Raw genomic sequence first — 21,020 nt, 5'->3', positions numbered from 1 at the left:
ATCGACACCACCAGTTCTGTCAGTTAAGTCTATGAACACAGTCGCGATTAAGGGCAAGCATGGCTGAATCTGTTGCCCAGTTGCAACGAGTTTGACCAGGAATATAGCGAATATTATAATCTTCACAAACATTAGATCATAGCTGAAAGGGCTATATGACAGTATTTTATTACTACATGTTAGTAGTGTTGTTTTTATCATTGAACTGTCTGCAGTTTCCAGGATTCAGCACTGCCTGACCTTTGTTTAAAAAAACAAACAAACCTATATATAGAACAGGAGGAAATAAAAGGGTTTATACTCTATGCAATGCATGTTTAGTTCTTCATAAGACACTATGTCGCACAGTGGCTGAGTGTAATTTTTTTTAAAGCCAGTACTCTTGGGAGATGAAAAGAAGCTGTGCTGAGCTTTTAAAAGGAAGCACAGCAGAGCATTACACTAAAACATGTTGCGATGTTTCCTGTTAACATCTCAGCATGTTAATACTTATAAGTGCCTTATTTTAAAGCTCACACGTTTGATGTTATTGATGTTCTGACTAAAACGTGCTATATATATTTGCTATGTACTCAACCAAATATCTGGATTCACTTCATATGGATTCTTTTGTGTCTACGTTTATGAATGAGTTTGTTCAGTGATACACAAACGTGTCTTTTCTTTTTTTGGTTGTGTGGTCATAGCTCAGTCGTGTTTTTTATTTTGTTGTTGTTGTTGTATATTTTGCACATTTCATTCACATATTGTTTACGCTGCGCTGCCATGGTGTTATGACAGTGGTCGGACTCATTTCACAGTCTCTTAGTAAGAGTGACACAGAAAGATAAGGAGCCAAGAAGATTAATCAGGAAGTTGTGGTTCGTGTTTTCGAGATATTGTTAAATTTTTGGGTACAGCTCGATCCAAGCTGTGTGACCTTTCTGTTGTCATAACACAGGTAAGCGGTCAAACCTTTGGCCAATTATGGTACAAAAAAAATCAAAAAAACACGTATAGTTACATTAATGTGTGTGTGTTTGTCAGTGTGTGTTTGTTGGTCTCATTTAATCTATTTAAGGCATGCATCAATCAGTTAGTAGTTTTTAAAACAGTCCTTGAGGGGAAGCTGTGGATAGGAAATGTTCATTATCAGTTCACGCTGTAACGTGAGGTTTTACAAGCTCAGCTTCCAGGACCTTAGCTTGGATAAATCAACCTGAATTTAGCTGAGTGTTTAAATTTGTTTGGGGGGGGGGGTAAAGGGAAATGTTTTCATTGTGTTTGTTCATATTAGCCATTTCTTACCAAAGTATGTTGACATTAAAGCCTGCATGGCTTACGCACACATGTTCCTGGATTGGTTTTCACTCTCCAGCCTGACGTGTAACATTCATGACTCCAGACTTAACCAAAGATGTCGTGTGTTTTTGCTTTGTTTTTGTTTCTGAGTTTTCAAAGGGATCATTTGTGCCTCGTCTTCTCATTTTTGTACTCAAATGCATTCTATTTTTTATATTACATGATACTGTAATAAACTACATTTACAGAAAAGACTGTGATTATTGTGGATGTCCTCATGCGCCACACTTTGGAACTGTAGATTATTGTGAGTGAGGGGGGGTGACAACCTTTGCTTCTAATTTGGCAAGAAAATTTTATTCAAATGTGTTCTCTTCTTTTACTGAGAAACCATCGTGCTCCGACTCTGCGTGCAAGTCAGACCAAAATGTGTGTGAGCTTGTGCATGCATGTGTTTGTACAAGAGAAGGAGGGGATGCATGGTGTGTTATGATAGCCCTGATGGTCTCAGGTTACCTGTGCCGGGGTATGATGATGAGTAATGCTACACACACATGCAGTTTACTTAGTTTTTGTTCATCCACACACACAAGGGCATAGAGGGAAGGCTTTGGTGCTCTCCTGAGAGCTGTTAGAAGATATTTTCACCTTACGCCTCAGGACCCGTCCATGCAGCTATGATCTTCACAGCAGAGCAGGTCACCTGCGTGTGCGAGGTCCTGCTGCAGAGCGGCTGCATAGATCGTCTCGCCAGCTTCCTCCGCACTCTTCCTCCTGCTTCCTCCTCCTCGTGCCCCGGGGAGCTTGAGAGCGTGCTAAAAGCCAAAGCCGCGGTGGCCTTTCACCAAGGGCGCTTCTCAGACCTCTACACCCTGCTGGGGGGCTTCCCCTTCTCTCCACGCAGCCACCCGCTCCTGCAGCAGCTCTGGCTGCAAGCCCACTACATAGAAGCGGAGAGGCAGAGGGGCCGACCCCTGGGAGCTGTGGGGAAGTACCGCGTGAGGAGAAAGTTTCCTCTACCAAACACCATCTGGGACGGAGAGGAGACCAGTTACTGCTTCAAGGTAGGCAAACTCTAAAACTGCATGTTTTTAAGTAACTGAAGTGTGAGCTGCATTTAATCAAGTAGTGTACTGGTACTGATTGAAGTGGAGCATAGTGTACTTGTGGGCTACTAATACTACTATGTACAAGTCGTGTACTATCACATCTGAGGAATACTGCATCCTTAATACATGTATTTGACCTCTATAGTATAAATATTTATAGGTTCGTGCTTTGCATAAAACATTATCTTTCAAGTAATTTTATAATAATGAATCTAATTATATGTAAATATAAACTGTCCCACCCTGGTTTGGTGAGTAAAGAGTATTATTAATCTTAATCTATTGGTTCAGAGCATTATAGGACCAGTGGGATGTAACTTGGTATTTTACTCACATACTTAATGTAAGCATTTCTATGCAGCATGCTGCCTCTATGCCATTGTATTTTGGCTTAAAATACAGTGCTATGCAAGTCTCGAGCCACCCTAATTTCTTTATATTTTGCTTCTAAGGAGTAGAACTTACTTGTAATTTTTTAAAGTGGTCTTGACTAATAGTTCTCCAGGTTTTCTGAAGCCTTTTCAAAGTCTTTCTTTGGACACTGGCTGCTGTTTCACTTAGGTCAGCTACAAGGATTAAAAATATTTTCAGAGGAATGTTTGTTCTTTTTAAAATTTTGTTTGTTAGTTATTCAGACGGTGGCGTGGTGGTTAGCACTGTTGCCTGACAGCAAGAAGGTCATGAACATCTCTCCAGGTACTCCGACTTCCTCCCATAGTCCAAAGACATTGGAGTTAGTAGGGTTAGGCAAATTGTCCAGGGTGAACTACCTCTTGTTCTGTGATAGCTGGGATAGGCTCCAGCCCTCCTGCTACCCTGACAAGGATAAGTGGAAGAGAATGGATGGTTAGTTATTTGGAACCAGTTAACACTGACCTAACTCAAGGATGGACCAGTGCTGTCTACATTTAAGGGGTATCTTTAGGCACTTCAATTTAGTTCAGTCTATGAGAAATGCCAAAGATAATAGTTTGACAGGCATAAAAAGTTTTTTTTGCAATTAGTCGAAAGGTTTAGCTCAGCAGGGGTGTGCAATGTGTGCTTTAAAAAAATGAGGAAATTGAAAATGTGGGGACAAAAACAAATCTCAGTAGAAGGAAGGTATCTAAAAGTCATGTATGTAAGAAATAGGAAAAAGACCTGACACAGAGATGCACATGGCCCGTCAGCTAATAAGAGATGCTCTGACAGTTTCTGGATCGCTGACATATCTTCTGATAATAATGTCCAGATTTCACTATTTATTTTATTTAACTACAAACAGGAAAAATCTCGGAGTATCCTCAGGGAGTGGTACCACCGTAAGCCGTATCCGTCCACCCGAGAAAAGCGGGAGCTAGCAGCAGCCACCGGCCTCACCGCCATCCAGGTCAGCAATTGGTTCAAGAACCGCCGGCAGAGGGACCGCATAGTGGAGTTTACCGGGTCAGTGAAGGGCACCAGCTCGCTGTAAGCTGAACTGCTGTCCTCTTATCATTCAAAGAACCCCCATGTAAACTAATATTAATAATAAAAAGTGATGAACGCGCTAATTAACCTGAGCTCATGGTGCGTCCTAGTTACCTCGAAAGTCGGAGCTGGGAGCGACGTACGAAAAACAGGAGAGAAAACGCAGTTTTACTAATGTTTAAGCGCACTGCTGACATCCTGGATTGCTAAATCGTAGTTGGGGCTTCTCCGACTTGTCGAATTGGAGGTCCGACTTGAGTGTGTATTGCAGGTGAAACGTCTGACTGGGAACAGGGAAATTCCGACTTCCGACTGCTAATAGAACGCGCCATCAGTGGCCCACAGAAAGCGAATGGATACACTGAATAAACAAACCGTTGGCGTTTAGCATTAAGCAATAAAAATCGTGATTTGTGCTGTCTGCATTAATTTAAATTAATGACTAAAAAAAAATCACCTACTCATACTTTTAACTTAAAAGAAAAATGGGTCTTGGATCCTTGAGTTTTATAATTTTCGTTAAGAAACTGATTTTTTAAAAAATCGCGGAGTGATTTTAAAACATTGACACCATAAGCTAACTCGATTCTCTTACCTTATAGTCAGGCTAAAATAGGTCCTACTCGTTTCCAGTAGCTTTTTTTCTGTCACCAAACTAAATTACATAATCAGTACATATCAATATAAAGAAACTGGTATTTTAGTTAATATGTATTTCATGCACATAGTGATAGGATTCACTGATAATCCTGAAATTTCGAGTCAATGTTGTGGAAAAAAAAAAACAAGCGGATGGATGAACGATTTTTTTTCCTGTTAAAACTAAAAAAAAAAAACATCTATGTGAAGATAAGCATTTTATCGGGTCAAAAAATAGAGGTACTTTCTACAAAGCGCTTTAGCGCACGCGTTCAATTTTGCATAATAGCACCACCTTGTGGTTACAGTAAGACATTAATCTGCACTTTTTTTCTAAATCTCATGATCCTTCAGTTTTCAGACAGGCTCTCGAGGACCTTCAGAACAAGCCTATCCATCCTCTGACAACGACCTTTCACCGCCAGGCAGTCCCCAGTGCTGCAGTGAACCACCTCCACCCCTCTTCCATCCACCGCCTCCTCCACTGCACCACACATGTGGAGGGCATCCAGATGTTTAAGCTGTCCAGTGGTTGATACATCATCATAATTTCTGTTGTCACTGAAAGTTTATTACCAAAACAAGACCTAGCAGATCCCGTACAGAGACTTAAACGTTTACAGAACATCACACGAGACAGACAGACGTCTGGATTAAACCCAACAGACTGGATCACAGGTGTGGCATAAAGGTGCATCTTCACACTGCATTCACAGATGAAATCAAAACATTTATAATGATCAGGGAATTATTTTTATTAAAGGGTACATGCTGGTAAACTGCACCCACGTGTATCATACCCAAAGGTTACACACTGAACCAGGAGACAGCGTTTTCAGTGTTTGCGACTTCCTGAAATGTCTCGAAACTGTAAGAGAACCTGAATAAAATAATTTCACAATCACTGTGGTGTGATCTTTTACCATAGTAACATCTGCATCTTCATGATTTTCATCTTGCTGGCACTTCATAACAGCCAAGGCCATGAGGATCTTCACTGATGTGAAGGTAAAGTCAGGAGAAGGTACTCACAGATAAACTACGAAAAGCGTCCTCAGCAGCACCGCTCGTCACAGGTCGTTCTTAAAGGGGGACCCATCGTGCTTTTGCTGATTTCCTTTCACATGTATATATAAACGGCTACAGTTGTGGATGCTCCTATTAAATATGGCCAAAGCTCAAGCTTGAGAGTGCTCTAAATGCGCTTTTTCACAGTTTTTTTTCTGCTCTTGGCTCTGAATATCACGGAGAGCAGATATTCTATTATTTATGATGGGCAGCCAATCAGAAGGAGCTCAGTTTAAAAGGAGAGGCTTGTTTCAGGCTGCACGTGATCGGTAAATCATGCAAAACTACTTGAGCAGAGTCCGAGAAAAAAATGTCGGAGCTGAAAATGAGCACAACAGGTCCCTCTCAAGAAGACGAAGAGCATCTCCATCTCTTATTAACAGGATAAATCATCAATAAGGCTAATAAGGCTTTTTTTCTTTCACAGGAACAGAACAAAAACATTAATATAGAGTCACAGACACATTTCCCAGCTGCTTCTCAGGTATGATGCTCCCCAGCATGTGTATTAGTAATAAAGTTTTAACCATCCACTTCACACACTTTGCTCAGCTGTGTCCGATTCATTGTCCACGTGAACCTGAGGACTGCCCAGCAGATACACGTCTTTGGTAAAGTTCAGATTCCAGTTTACTTCATTTCACCAGGCTCTCCTCTTCCTCACCTCGTCGTTTATCGCCGGTCCAGCTCGGACCGTTGCTGTCTGTGTTCAACGCTCAGAGGCCCAGGTACTCCGCCACAAACACTGCCATGATCTTCGTCAGGTTCTCCACCGTCGGGCGGTGCATGTTCTCCTCCATGTCCTCCAGTGTGTGCCAGAACTGTGGGAAGGGAGTGGCGATGACATGCAGCACGGGGACGCCTGTACAGAGACACGAAGGCAGGGATGGTGACTGAGCATGGGTTAAAGAAAGTGACTTCTCTTCTTTAAAGAGGAGATAAATCCCTGGAGACAGACATGTGCTACAGTACTGAGCTTAAAAGGTAAAGCTTAAATTTTACCCCTTGCGAACTGAATATATTACTGTAATTACAAGCCCAACCCCCCCCCCCCAAAAAAAAAAATCTAAATCTACATTAATTCTTGTTACTGAATATTTGTTATTGCTTTCTTCTGGCCTGAGGTATGCAAGTCTGCGCAGTCACACAGATGTTGAGAGCATGCAGACATCTGCACAGAGCCTTGTGTTAACTGTCTAAAAATTTAGGGACCCAAGTCGACCCTTCGCATACATCCCAGATGAAAACGTTAACGCTGCCGGGCTGCACCAGAACTGAGGCTAGTCTTAATTCCACCTGGTTTTAGTGGCAGCAGCATGTTATCCTGCTAATCTGTCATTACTGAGCGAGGATCCAAGAACAAGAAAAGTCCAATTTTAACCAGTTGAAAAAAAAAACCCAAGAAGTTCTGCTTAACAGAAAAAGGAAGCAGCTGGTTTGGTGTGCTATCAATTACTGCTCAAAAAAAATTTGAGCGAGGCAAAGAAACATTCAAATACACCAGTACAGCACTGCCAGTGTCTTTGTTCATGGAAAGCATCGCTGCTGCGGCCCTAATCTAAGTGTCTTGTGGCTTGCTTCGACTATAATAACTCTGAGGGATGACCTCCAGCCGCAGAGGTCAGGGGGTGGGTATATAGGCTACACTCCTGGCTCCCACCTACCCTTGTGAAGGAAGGGGATGTGGTCGTCCTGCACGGGTCCGAGATACACATCCTTCCTGAAGTAGGTCTGCTCTGAGGGGTGAGACGTCAGGAGACCCTGTCGATGGAGCCGCTTTTCTGAGGGTGGAGAAGGAGGCAGAGATCGGGTCTACAAGTGTCCAGGAGGGATTCAAGCATTGATGGAGGAGTTACAGCGGACGCTTACCTGCAGCAATCAGGCGGTCAAACCAGCGTGCAGTGTTATCGAAGTGATTCGCAATCAGCGGATCGGGACCACCGAGTAGGTCGAGCAGCACGAAGAGATCCTGCAGAGACGAAGTTAGAGAGACGGAGCTGGCATTTGTCTTAATCAGAGTACTTTAAATGTTAAATGTAAGTCAAAGGGTCACTCCATGACCCTCTCACCTGACCTCCTCATAATCCTTTCTCATGACCTTTGTGTGCAATAATGTTTTTTAAATGAGTTTATGCACATTTTACCTTCATATTATGAATATTTTAAAAAGGCTCAAAATGTACTTCAAGAGCCTGTAGATGTAAGTATGAAGCTGAGTCTGAGGTGGAAACCTTTTCAGATTTGTCTGACCAGAGCGTGAATGGATTCAACTTTTAAGCTGTGAAAACTGAAGGACAACGTGGAGCGCGTCTGGTTCAGGAAGTAAGCGTGACCACAGAGGAAACATATTTCTGCCTGCAGCTTTCTCACCAGTGCCTGAAGCATGTTGGCGTGCGAGGAGGCTGCCGGGTGGGGCGTGTTGGCCATGCGCTCGGCCAGGTGGCGCGAGCCGTACAGCGAGTCGGTGGCGGTCCATTCTTCAAATGACTCCTCGCCGTCGAAAAACACAAGCTGGAGAGTTACGGGAAGTTTCTGAGAGGAAAAACAAAGAAAGCAGAGGTAATCAAATTTGTGGGGGGAAAAAAAAGCAGGGCTTGAGTTTCTCTTTCTGCAGTGCTGTTGCAGTGTGTGTTTCTACGGTAACTACATAAATCACAGCCCTCTGGAGAGATAGTGCTCAAGTCAGCATTTTCTCCCCAGTACTGCGGCCTCAGAAGCAGAGGGATGAAACAACACAATAAGAAAGACTCTCGTCAGCATCTCAGCCCTTTACTTTTCATCCTGAGCGGGAACCACATCTGTCAGCATCTGCTTTGTCTGTTGCTTAAATTCAGCCAACACAAAACCCACCTGCTGTCTGAATGACCTAAGCTGGGCATCCAGAGAGGTGGCGAGCTCCAGGATCATAGCGCAGGGCACTGCAGAATCGCTGGCCCCCAGGAACACCTTCTCTGGGGCTCGCGGGTCTGGAGGCAGCACCTTGGAGTCATAGTGGCAGGCCAGGAGCAGCCGTCGAGGTGCCGAAGGGTCCAGAGTGGCGACAACGTTGGTGAAAGTGACCTGGCCTCGAGGCGTAGGGGACTGGAACGAGTCCAGGTCTATGGACCAGCCAGCAGACAGCGAGGACAGGGTGGAGGTGATGTGCTGAAGTGGATCAGGGAGTTAATGATGAGGGGGGAATGTGTAAAAGCAAGGAAGCTATAAATATTTACACCCACCTGCTGTACAGCCAGGCTGCCCTGCGTGCCTGGGAGGCGCTCTATCAGGATGGGCCGCAGGTGAGCCTCCCACAGGCGAGTGCCGTCCACCTGAGAGGCCAGACGGCGGATCTGAGCTGGAGAGGACTTACTGGGTTTGTGGGACAGCTGGAGGAGAGGGAAAAAAAGAACAGTGTGTAAACACGAGGATGGGACGTTTCACATGTTCGTGGTCCAGAGGTTCACGTCCTCTCTGATGGGTTTAAAGGATCATTCAGTTACTCCAGTGTTTATATTACGCCTCCTTTTCTCCATTTAACTATTTTGTCAACATGTTTTTTTCCTTTGACTATCGAAGGTTCAATGCCCCAAAGCAAAACTAGCCCGCACACAGTTCAGGCAAACAGCCTGTGTTACCTTACTAAGGACAAATCTGTGCAGTTTCCTGTTGATTTTGGCAATGTTTTACAGAAAACTGTATTTAAGCCAAAGAAAAATTAACCCCTACTAAACAAAATGTTTTTAGCAGAGTCCTCATGGGTTTTCTTCGGTGGAAAGCCAAAACCTCTTAGGTGGGACCCAGATATACAGTTGTGGTCAAATGTTTACATGCACAGTGTACTTCTTCAGTGATTGTGATTGACTACATCTGGTAGATTTTCTTTGACAGCACTCATCATTGTACTGACCAATATTCAGAATAATGGGAAAGTCGAAGGAACTGTAGATTTACATAAGCTGGGAAGGTTTCTTGGAGCCATTTCTGAACAACTGCAGAGTCCAAGATCACCAGTTTATTCATGTCACACCACTTTTCCAAAGTCTGGAAGAAGACTCAAACTGTCATCCTCAGATGAGAGGAAATTGGTCAGGATGTTCAGGAATAAGTGTAAACTGCTGGAACGCCAGTGTCAATTCAATTCAATTGCATTTATATAGCGCCAACTCATAACAACAGTCGCCTCAAGGCATTTTACATTGTAAGTTAGACCCTAGAATAATACATACAGAGAAAAACCCAACAATCATATGACCACCTATGAGCAAGCACTTTGGCGACAGTGGGAAGGAAAAACTCCCTTTTAACAGGAAGAAACCTCTGACAGAACCAGGCTCAGGGTGGGGAGGCCATCTGCCGCAACCGGTTGGGGTGAGAGAAGGAAGACAGGATAAAAGACATGCTGTGGAAGAGAGACACAGTGTCACTGTCCACAGTGAACTGAGTTTGATATTGCCATGGACTGAGAATTGCCAGGGTACATTTGGGTAAAGGCTTTCAAACCTAAGAACACTGTGGCAACTGTCAACCATGGAGGCATGGTAGCTGACAGTGATCTGAGCCAGGAAACCAAACAATTTAAATATAATCTATCAATTCTGCCAAGAAGAGTGGCCAAAATCCAACCAGAAGCGTTGTGGTGATTACCAAAAGGGTCCGATCGAGGTGCAACTTGCTATGGGACAGAAGCTATAGCTGATCAGAAGCTATGAGCAGCTCTGTTCACCTTTTTATTTGCAGGAATCTGTAATTTATTTCTGATTTGGAGCAACGTAAACTAAACTGCCATGACTAAGGAGTAAAGTAAAATGAGGATAGGTAAAAGCTGCAGAGTGAAACATGATCAGTGGCACACCTGCGCTGCTGCGGCGCTCATTACTAATGGAGCTGAGCGTCTAAATAAACAGGTCGTCAGTTTATTTATGTAGCACGTTTAATCACAACAGATGTCGACTTCTCAAAGTCTGGTGCTTGCAACAGCTGCCCGTCGACTGAGCGTGGGATATAAAATTGTAGCATTGCTGATCGCTGGCGAGGGGCAGGTCCATGCAAGAACCTCTAAGTGAAATAAATTGACTTTAATATGAATCCTAAAGAGTGAGAGCAAGATCAGTGAAATTTGTTCATATGAGAGCCTCCCAGTCAGGACTGCAGCAGCAGCAGGGAGAAGAAACAGCAGTAGGCCTGTACATAATAGTAGTTTTCAGTTTCAGTCAATATTACAGGATAGAGAAAATGCTACTCTTGGCCACATGACTGCTCTCAAAGGGCTCAGATTCACAAACGTGCTCACGATACACTGCTACACAGAATCAGCAGTCTTACAATGGTCACAAGTCAAGCAATATAAGACGTATCAATTTACTTTGAGGGACACGGACTCACCGATGAATAAAGATGTCTTGAAAATCGTCATTAAGCATGTCACACCCGACATGCTACATGTTACAGCTGGCTGTTTTTATGTTGATATCAGCCACTGCACTGAGAGTGTCAGTATCCCACCAAACTGCTGACTCGTCATGAATCACACCTGCAGACTATATGCCTGACTTCACATCGGTTTGGCCTTGCAAGTTAAATTATTATGTTTTCACAGCTCGAGTCTTTTGCCCATTAAAAATGAACAGTGCCTCTGTAATTCTATTAAAAAAAATCATTTTTAGGTTAGACTGAAACAGTTTCAGAGCTCTGAGTGAATTTCAGGTGTCAAGTTTGACTGAAAGTTAGTTGGGTTTTTGTTGTTGTTTTTAACATATAATCTGGTGCTGTGTTCACTTCTGCATCTATCTGTGTGATTGTGTTTCTAATAGTTACAGTGGCTCCTGCTGTTTTAATGTTTTACCTGGCTCATTCAAAATAAAAGTAAAATAATCTATTTTTGGTAAAAAAAAAAAAAAAAAAAAGAAAAGAAAGAAAAGAAATTCAGCTCATATTTAAAATGCCTTTGGCACTTTATTTGTTTTGTGCAAAGTACGCCAACATTAGCTTGCTCACAGATACACTTTAAAGTTATTATAAGCAGACTATGATTGAATTTAAGCTCAGTAATTACTTCAGCATGATCCGTGTTATGTAAAAATGACATGGGCTCATCTGCGTGATTACAGATGCTCTGCAGCACTATATGATTCAGCTCCACTGCTGCAAACACAGATTCAAACTTTGCATTGCCTCACTCCACAGTAGCCGCTGTTATTGGCCAGATTTTTCTTATTAAGATCCTGATCATTTAGATTTGGAATGACTGCGATGCTGTATTTGAGTTATTCTTATAAAAGCTAAGTTATCCTGGAGTACTGGTTTGAAGTAACCCGTAGCACAGCTGTGACTGAACAGGTCTGGTTACAGTGAGGTGTCATAATGACCGTCTGTAGGGATTAAATCAGTCCTGCTGTGTGCACGGCTTCAGTTTGTTTCCTGTCGCAGCTCTTACCCTGTCTCTGCTCAGATCCACCGCTGGCACACGGCTCACATGTCCGGTGACGGTGTCGTTGGACAGGTACACTCCCAGGATCACCGCCAGCACCAGAACACCGAGGAGGCAGAACAGCAGCACCCGGGCCCGGGGCATCCGGACCCGGTCACAGCCGGGCAGCGAGCCGCCGCTCCCGCTGCTCTGCTGGAGCGGCTTGTACCTACGGCCGGACCTGGACATGACTGAACGCGCAGAGCCGCTCCGAGCGGTCCTTACAGCTACGTGTCACAACCGGCTTTGCAGAACAGCGGAGAAGAGAGAGTCACACAGGAAGTGGAGGCTGTTGAGAAGCAAAGCCGAGGGGGACATCCGACACAGCACGCTGCCCTCCTGCAGCACAGCAGCAGCCCATCATTAGCTGCTGCTCGGCGGACTCCGGGGGTCGCAGCTCCTGGACGCAGCGGCCCCGCAGCTCGAAGACACGCCGGACATGTTGGAGATGTTCAGATGAGCTTTTAATCCAGCATAAATTACAACAGAGACACAAACTGCCGCCTGTAACGCCTCACTTTCTGTCGTAAAACTCGTTTTAATCCACTTACAGCTACAACAGAGAAACACTACAAAAATTAAGTCACGAAGCAAGCTTATCATAACTCCACTGCTGCGTTATTCCTTTTCAAAAATGTTTAATTTGAACCCCTTCTCTTTACGGGACATCTCCACTGAAAACTGCACTGCGTCTTCTTCTGTGGTGCCTGTAGGGGGGAAAAAAGACGTAATCGCCACCTATGGAGCGCAGAAGGAACTACACTTTGTTAGGTACATCTTCTTGTTCTTGCCTTCAGATTGCCCTTAACCCAAACACTTCAATTCGGCTTCCTGGAAAGTGTTGGAAAATTTGAAGGAGAACATTAATTTGGGACTTTTATTTGTATTTTCATAGGTTTTACAGTTTGTTTTTTTTACTGATACAGACATTCCCCGTGGCCATTACCCTGCACCAAAGTAAATAAGTAATAGATTTCTGTCATTTTACACACTCACTACTTACAGTTTAAGCCTAAAGAGTCAGATTTCTTTCATTTGCTACAGCAGCATTTCTTTAACATGTAACATGTAAAACTGAGACATACAGTTAGGATTGCAGTTCTTTTTCTTATATCAAAATATCTCAGGGATTAAATGTATCACTGGTTATTTGAGTTACTGTTGCCTTCCTATCAGCTCAAAAGAGTTTGGTCATTCTCTTTTTGCCTCACCTTTCTTCTTCATTCTGATGATCAATTTGAATTTCAGCAGGTTGTATTGATCATGACTACATGCCTAAATGCAGTGAGTTGGTGGCATGTGATTGACTAATTAGATATTTGCAATAAGCCATTGAATAGAATAGAATACAATGCCTTTATTGTCACAATACAGACGTACAATGAGATACAGAGCATCTCCTACTCAGTGCAAACATGTATATAGTTCTGCACAGTTATTGCAGCACTATATACATATGGACAGTATTTACCGAAAAAATATATAAAATGTGCAAATATACAATCTGGTAAAAATAAATAAATAAATCAGTCAATATGTAAATGAATAGTGTTGTGTATATACAGTTTGGGTTATTGCACAGTGATGGTTTATAGAGGGAAATCCTTAGAATGGGGAGTGAACTGTGTTTATCAGTGCATGTGTGAGTGCAGGGTGGTTATGGCTTTTGGGAAGAAACTGTTCTTGAGTCTGTGGGTCTTTGTGCTATTGCACCTGTAGCGCTTCCCTGAGGAAGCAGGTTGAACAAGTTAAAACCAGGGTGGGAACTGTCTTTGATGATGTTTGTTGCTCTGTTGAGGCAGTGGGAGGAATAAATGTCCATCAGAGAGGGGAGAAGGCAGCCGATGATCTTCTGTGCTGCCTTGACTACACTCTGAAGCCTCACTCTATCTGCCTTAGCGCAGGTGTAGGTGTGCCTAATAAAGTGGCTGCTGAGTGTATATTTTTCTACTGCTTCTGCAGCACATTAAACTTCAGTGCTTCGCTGTGACAAAGCAAACATGTTTTATTTATTACTGTTTCTCCGGATTTTTAAGTCTTCTGACTCTTTAAGGATTTAAGTTTAAATCAAACCTTTTAAATTGATGCATCAGAAACGTGTAATTCACAAATATAATACTTTGACATGCAGTTATTATTTATACTTTGGTTCTTTGTAAATTACCACTATAATATGTGTTCTTACGATCCAAAATCCTGCCTCTGAAAACAAAACAGACATATATACAAACTGAAAACGTACAATAAACCCTCAAACACACAATTTTTTCTGTACTAACTCGGGAATTTTAAACCTTTTCAGACAAATACACCTCATGTACACATACATGTGGCATTTTCCTGTTAACAGGATAGTTTACTTTGACTGTAAAAGTTTCTTTTTTGTGTGTTTTGACCCACTTTTATGACACACTTCTCTGTCCCGCCAGATTTGAAGTCCCGCGATGTTGATTGGCCGAGATGCCTGTCCATCTCTTCACTTCCGTGGTGACGCCTTCCGTACAAATACGAGGTGAGCGGGTTTTCTGGGAGTCTTTCGCGCGCTTCTACAGCGAGCAGTCCGCGAGTTAGTGTCCAGCAGCTCGCTGAGATCCCGCGAACAGCTTCGACCTGTACCTGGAGAGCTGCTCACACCCCCGCCCCTGAGACAGAGACGCCTGAGCCCGCCAACATGCATGTGGTCAAAAGAGGTGAGCGCTGCGATGTTGTAGCAGGCCTCGGTTAGCTTCGTGTGGAGTTACCAGTGTTTCTGCCTGCTGTGGGGTTATATCATTTAGCGACAGGCTGGTTAACCTGGACTAGTGAGGAGCTGGTTAGTGCTGCACCGTCCCCCTGAGGTGGAGGTTAAACGTGTTTAAGTGTGGGGGGGGGTCGGTTGTAGTTTGACAATTTGGACTTAGTCTTTGTCTTAAAAGAGGCGCCAAAAGTTTTTATAGCCTCGCAGTGTAACGTCATAAAGAAGATCTATAAACCCTTACAACACCTCCTCTTTGAAAGTAGTTTTGACAGTGTTCAGAGTTTGATCTGAACTGTAATGTTCAAACCTTACAGTTTGAGAGAGGAAATCCCAATGAGCAGGTCTTGGCGATGATTGGGAGAAAGAACTCCCAATCATCGAGAAGAGAACCCGGTTCTCTTCCTGTTAGGAGGGTTCAGGGAGGGGCAGCCATCGACTGGTTGGAGGATGAGGGGAGAAGGAAAAGGAGCAGAGGGAGGAAAAAATAACAACCAAACAAGAGAAGAGTGTAGACAAAGATTAATGACAAAACACAAAGAAAAAAGATTAATAGAGACGAAATGCATCATAGGAAGAAACTTTACTTTTGGGTTGAGCTTCATCTAAAGATATGATTGTCATCTTCATGCCGTTTTGAGCCTCAGTGTAGCCCCTTGTTATCTGAAACAAGCAGGTTTAGTTTTCTGCCTTTTAAATAAACTGTCCTGTGATTGGATGCCCCTCATGAAGGTTTCAACTGCAGGGGGGGTGCCGCGCCTAATATTTAGAATCAGAATACTTTATTAATCCCTAAGGAAATTATGTGGGTTACAGTTGCTTCAAGACAGTAACAGACTAGACTATTTAAATAAAACAATATGTTACAGAGTTTACAAATTTAAGAAATAGAGCTAATATATACAAGTGGCTCAATTATACATATCAAGAACATTACAGGGGTGGAATATATATGATTGACATTTGACTCTAACCTGTGAACGTTGTCATTTGTTATTTTACTGTAGAGCATGTGCAAAAAGGGTGTAATTATTGCGGTGTTTACAGCGTATTAGATGGAGGAGTTGTACAGGGGGTAGGGCTGTGCGATATGACGAACTATATCGGATGATGATATGAAAACATCCATCGTTTTATATTATACGCTATCATTTGTTTCGCGGTGACGCAGAATACACTGTTTATAGCAAATTTTTTTTCTCTTCTACCACCTATGCAAGAATCACTTGAGAGAGTTTATGGATGAGAAGCAAAAAAGAGCCATCAGGTGCTCAAAATAAACCTTAGACTTAAACGTTAGAACAGGTTTTCCTTGCAGCACGCCATGTAATAAAGACTCACAAAGAAAGTGGCGGCTGTTACGTCTGTCTGTCTGAGCGTGCGATATGACCAAATTCTCATATCCCGATATAAGACATCTATCGTCCCGATAACGATATAAGTCACAAAAATTTAACATTTTCTGTGAATCTCGGGCAGCTCGACTTGCGTGAAGTGTTTCCAGCTGGGCGTCGTGTACCTGGAGTCGAGTGTTTGAAATGATGCATTTTTAGACATAAGTTGTAACGGCCACCGTTTTCTTTGTATTTATTACACAGCGTGCTGCGGGGAAAAGCCTGTTCTAACACTTGAGTCTAAGGTTTATTTTTTAGCACCTGACGGCTCGTTTTTGCTTCTCATCCCTAAACACTCTGCATACTCTTTCACGTGATTCAGTTTATTTTGAAAAGTCTCAACAGGATCTTGAGCTTTATTGTGAAAGGTTTGTGGAAACTAAACAAGCGGACACGCGATGGTTTTACCGTCATTGTTGCGACAGTTGTATGACAACGCATAAAAACAGGCGCTTGTCTGTCTGTAGTGTGTTTATATTAAATATAAGAGAAAGAGAGAACTTTAAGAAATTAATATAGCCACTACAGTGACCATCAAAACGATGAAAAAAATATTGCCGTAAACAGTTTATTTTGCGACACCACGAAACAAACGATAGCGTAAAATGAAACGATAGATGTTTTTATATCGTCATCGATATATATCGTTATATCGAACAGCCCTATATAAAAGTTTCATGCATCGGTCAAAACACTTGACTCCAGGTACACACAGCCAGCCGAAAACACTTCACACAGGTCGAGCTGCCTGAGCTTCACAGAATTTACAGAAAATACACAATTTTGTGATATATATTGTTACTGGGATGAGAAGCGTCTTATATCGGGATATGAGTTTTTGGTCATATCGCACAGCCCTGTCTTGGAGATGGCCACGGGCAAGAATGATTTCCTGTGTGGTTCAGTGGTGGTTTTTGGTAATCTCAGTCTCTCACTGAACATGCTCCTGTGACTAGCCAGCACGTCATGGAGTGGGTGGGAGGTATTAGGGATGTCCAATAATATATTGGGGATGTAGGTACCTCAGGTACCTTGACATCACACAAGAGAAGAACGGAAACCTGAGCTCTAAGTATGTTAACATGATTATTAACCTTTAAAAACAAACTTGAACCCAAAAATATACGAGCCGTGGTTAATGTTTTAAACTGGATTTAAAATCTGTTGCATTCATAAAATCAGTCGCCCTTTTTTTTTTTTTTTTTTTTAAAAGAAAAATGCGTTTCTCTATTTTTCAGATGGACGCCAAGAGCGCGTCATGTTCGACAAAATTACATCTCGCATCCAGAAGCTTTGCTACGGACTCAACATGGAGTTTGTGGACCCAGCCCAGATTACGATGAAGGTCATCCAGGGTTTGTACAGCGGCGTTACCACCGTGGAGCTTGACACACTGGCGGCGGAGATCGCTGCCACTCTCACAACCAAGTACCCCGACTACGCCATCCTCGCCGCACGCATCGCCGTCTCTAACCTGCACAAAGAGACGAAGAAGGTGTTCAGCGACGTCATGGAGGACCTGTACAACTACATCAACCCCCTGAACAAACGCCACTCCCCCATGATTTCGAAAGACACACTCGACATTGTTCTTGCAAACAAAGACCGCCTTAACTCGGCCATAATCTATGACAGAGATTTCTCCTACAACTTCTTTGGCTTCAAGACTCTGGAGCGCTCTTACCTGCTAAAGATCAATGGCAAAGTAGCTGAGCGTCCGCAGCACATGCTCATGAGGGTGGCTGTGGGAATCCACGGGACGGATATCGAAGCGGCCATCGAGACCTACAACCTGCTGTCAGAGAAGTGGTTCACCCACGCCTCCCCGACCCTCTTCAATGCTGGAACCAACAGGCCGCAGCTGTCCAGCTGCTTCCTGCTCGCCATGAAGGATGACAGCATCGAGGGGATCTACGACACGCTGAAGCAGTGCGCCCTCATCTCCAAATCAGCCGGAGGGATTGGCGTGGCAGTCAGCTGCATTAGATCCACGGGGAGCTACATCGCCGGCACCAACGGCTGTTCCAACGGGCTCGTCCCAATGTTGAGGGTTTACAACAACACAGCGCGTTATGTTGATCAGGGGGGCAACAAAAGACCCGGCGCCTTCGCCATGTACCTGGAGCCCTGGCACTTCGACGTGTTTGACTTCCTGGAGCTGAAGAAGAACACAGGAAAGGAGGAGCAGCGAGCCAGGGACCTGTTCTACGCCCTGTGGATCCCTGACCTCTTCATGAAGCGGGTGGAGAGCAACAAAGACTGGTCCCTGATGTGTCCGGCCGACTGCCCCGGGCTGGATGAGTGTTGGGGGGAGGAGTTTGAAGAACTCTACACCAGATATGAGAGGGAGGGGAGGGTGAAGCGTGTGGTGAAGGCTCAGCAGCTATGGTATGCAATCATCGAGTCGCAGACAGAAACTGGGACGCCGTACATGGTCTACAAAGATGCCTGCAACAGGAAGAGCAACCAGCAGAATCTGGGCACCATCAAGTGCAGCAACCTTTGCACGGAAATCGTCGAGTACACTAGCAAGGACGAGGTGGCAGTCTGCAATCTGGCCTCTGTCGCTCTCAACATGTACGTCACCCCTGAGCGGACTTATGACTTTAAAAAATTGGCATCCGTGACCAAAGTAATTGTCAGGAACTTGAACAAGGTTATTGACATCAACTACTACCCGGTGGAAGAAGCCAGGAGGTCGAACATGCGCCACAGGCCGATAGGAATCGGGGTCCAGGGATTGGCTGATGCCTTCATCCTTATGCGTTATCCCTTTGAAAGCCCCGAGGCTCAACTGCTCAACATCCAGATCTTTGAGACAATGTATTATGCCGCTTTGGAAGCGAGCTGCGAGCTGGCCGCCGAGCTCGGCACCTATGAGACGTACGAAGGCTCACCGGTGAGTAAGGGCATTCTCCAGTACGACATGTGGGAGAAGACGCCAACGAACCTGTGGGACTGGAAGCTGCTGAAGGAGAAGATCGCCAAACATGGCGTGAGGAACAGCCTGCTGCTGTCCCCGATGCCCACGGCCTCCACCGCCCAGATCCTGGGCAACAACGAGTCCATCGAGGCCTACACGAGCAACATCTACACCCGCCGGGTGCTCTCGGGGGAGTTTCAGATCGTCAACCCCCACCTGCTCAAAGACCTGACAGAGAGGGGCCTGTGGAATGAGGAGATGAAGAACCAGCTGATCGCTCACAATGGATCCATCCAGGTAATCATCAGCAGGAAGGAAAACCATTAAAGATGACAGACATCTCTAGGTTCCAGCTTCTTAGGTGTGAACTTCATTCTGTAGACTAAAATATTGATTCCCAAACATTTCCTTTACAGGAAATGATAAAATGCCACTCGACTGCTTTTAAATATATACATTTAAAGCTTCAAGACTCTTGAAATAAGCATAATGAAATTAAGGCAATACTCCATCTCTTGGCTGTTTTTCATCCTCTTTGATCTTGAATAATTAGTCTTCTAGTTCATCAATTAAAAAACGAATTTCGATCAGGTGCCACAAAATAAATCAATAAACAAATATTTAGAGGATCCAAAGCAATCTGTGAAAACACAAAGAAGGAAATCCGTCATCTCAGTCTAACATTTTGAAATGGTCCAATTATTTTTGTAACTATTTCGTTTCCACAGCAAATTGTTTAAAGCTTGGTTCTTCCTGTTAAAGGGGAGTTTTTCCTCCCCACTGTCACGCAGTGCTTGCTAGGTTATCTGTTGGCGTTTTCGCTCAATTGTTGTCGTTACCTTACAAAATAAAACACCGTGACATGAGTGTTGTGATTTGGTGCTACTTAAATAAAATTGAATGGAAAATAGTTTTAAGCATCACATTAGCCCAAAATTCTGGTCTGTGTGTCCCAAATACCATCAGCTGAGAAGTTTAAGATGTTTTAAGCTCAGGTGGTTATTTCTTTTTTGTTTTTACTCCTTTGTGTTTGGACCTGAAACTTTAGTTTTATTTATTTTTTAAAATTTTGACAGAACATCAATGAGATCCCGGATAATCTGAAGCAGCTGTACAAAACCGTATGGGAGATCTCCCAGAAAACTGTAGTCAAGATGGCCGCCGACCGTGGGGCCTACATCGACCAGAGCCAGTCCCTGAACATCCACATAGCAGAGCCGAACTACGGCAAGCTGACCAGCATGCACTTCTACGGCTGGAAGCAGGTGAGTGTTGAGCTGCACGAGGAGGAGTGAAACCTCACCATGAAGACATGTTGGGGTTTAAAATAACTCCCTCTTTCTCCCACCGCAGGGTCTGAAGACTGGGATGTACTACCTGAGGACCAAGCCTGCCGCCAACCCCATCCAGTTCACCCTGAACAAGGAGAAGCTGAAGGAGGCACAACCGGCCACGTCCTCGGAGCAGGAGATCAAAGAGCGCAACACGGCGGCCATGGTGTGCTCTCTGGAGAACAAGGACGAGTGCCTGATGTGCGGCTCGTAAACGTTTCCGATCTTCTTCCTTGACTTAAAGCTTCTTCCACTACAGTTCAGAGTTAAAACTCAGTATTGTATAAAATAAACTTTCTGTCGACTCAAAGACAGAAAGCACTTGCTGTAAAATACGTTTGAGACTTTTCTAACAAAACTTAAAGTAAAATCTGTTTCATTGACACTTTGTCTGCTATAAACAAAATGGACTGAATGTTTTTTTTTTTTTTTCTTAGTTGTATTCACTGCTGTGACAAAATTGTGCCACACTTAACAGAACTGCAGTCAAGTATTTATGATAAAGAAGGATGATTACTTTTCAAACAGGGTCAGGTAGGTTTGGATAGCTTTTTTTCCCCTCAAATGAAATGATTTAAATACAGAATTTTAAAAAAAAAATTTACTCAGGTTATCTTTACGTCGGACACCGATGGGAGAGACTGTTT

At 43.7% G+C, this 21,020-nt stretch overlaps 3 protein-coding genes across 4 annotated transcripts; 2 read left to right on the top strand and 1 right to left on the bottom strand.

Annotated features, from left to right (window-relative positions):
• Positions 1 to 1,958: 1,958 nt before the first annotated feature.
• Positions 1,959 to 5,026, top strand: six9 (SIX homeobox 9). 2 transcript variants are annotated; one of them, XM_063492741.1, is made up of 3 exons: positions 1,959 to 2,345; positions 3,655 to 3,801; positions 4,840 to 5,026. In XM_063492741.1, the coding sequence occupies exons 1-3, from the start codon at positions 1,959 to 1,961 to the stop codon at positions 4,996 to 4,998; spliced, it is 693 nt and encodes a 230-aa protein (XP_063348811.1). In that variant the 3' UTR covers positions 4,999 to 5,026. The 2 variants fall into 2 exon arrangements, with proteins under 2 accessions (XP_063348811.1, XP_063348810.1); XM_063492740.1 differs by having other exon boundaries at positions 3,655 to 3,815; positions 4,833 to 5,026.
• A 1-nt stretch (position 5,027) lies between these two features.
• On the bottom strand, positions 5,028 to 12,694 carry qpctla (glutaminyl-peptide cyclotransferase-like a). Its single transcript, XM_063492738.1, has 7 exons — positions 11,959 to 12,694; positions 8,765 to 8,911; positions 8,397 to 8,690; positions 7,917 to 8,078; positions 7,416 to 7,515; positions 7,211 to 7,327; positions 5,028 to 6,408 (listed from the first exon to the last, which is right to left on the bottom strand). Exons 1-7 carry the CDS (start codon positions 12,178 to 12,180, stop codon positions 6,263 to 6,265), a joined length of 1,188 nt encoding a protein of 395 aa, XP_063348808.1. The 5' UTR covers positions 12,181 to 12,694; the 3' UTR covers positions 5,028 to 6,262.
• A 1,729-nt stretch (positions 12,695 to 14,423) lies between these two features.
• On the top strand, positions 14,424 to 20,937 carry LOC134640797 (ribonucleoside-diphosphate reductase large subunit-like). The gene is made up of 4 exons (XM_063492737.1): positions 14,424 to 14,681; positions 17,358 to 19,339; positions 20,119 to 20,307; positions 20,396 to 20,937. The coding sequence occupies exons 1-4, from the start codon at positions 14,663 to 14,665 to the stop codon at positions 20,585 to 20,587; spliced, it is 2,382 nt and encodes a 793-aa protein (XP_063348807.1). The 5' UTR covers positions 14,424 to 14,662; the 3' UTR covers positions 20,588 to 20,937.
• The last annotated feature ends 83 nt before the right edge of the window (positions 20,938 to 21,020 follow it).

Source organism: Pelmatolapia mariae, linkage group LG14 (genome assembly GCF_036321145.2).
Source record: "Pelmatolapia mariae isolate MD_Pm_ZW linkage group LG14, Pm_UMD_F_2, whole genome shotgun sequence".
Classification (NCBI taxonomy): Eukaryota; Metazoa; Chordata; class Actinopteri; order Cichliformes; family Cichlidae; genus Pelmatolapia; species Pelmatolapia mariae.
This window is presented reverse-complemented; position numbering and strand designations above follow the sequence as displayed.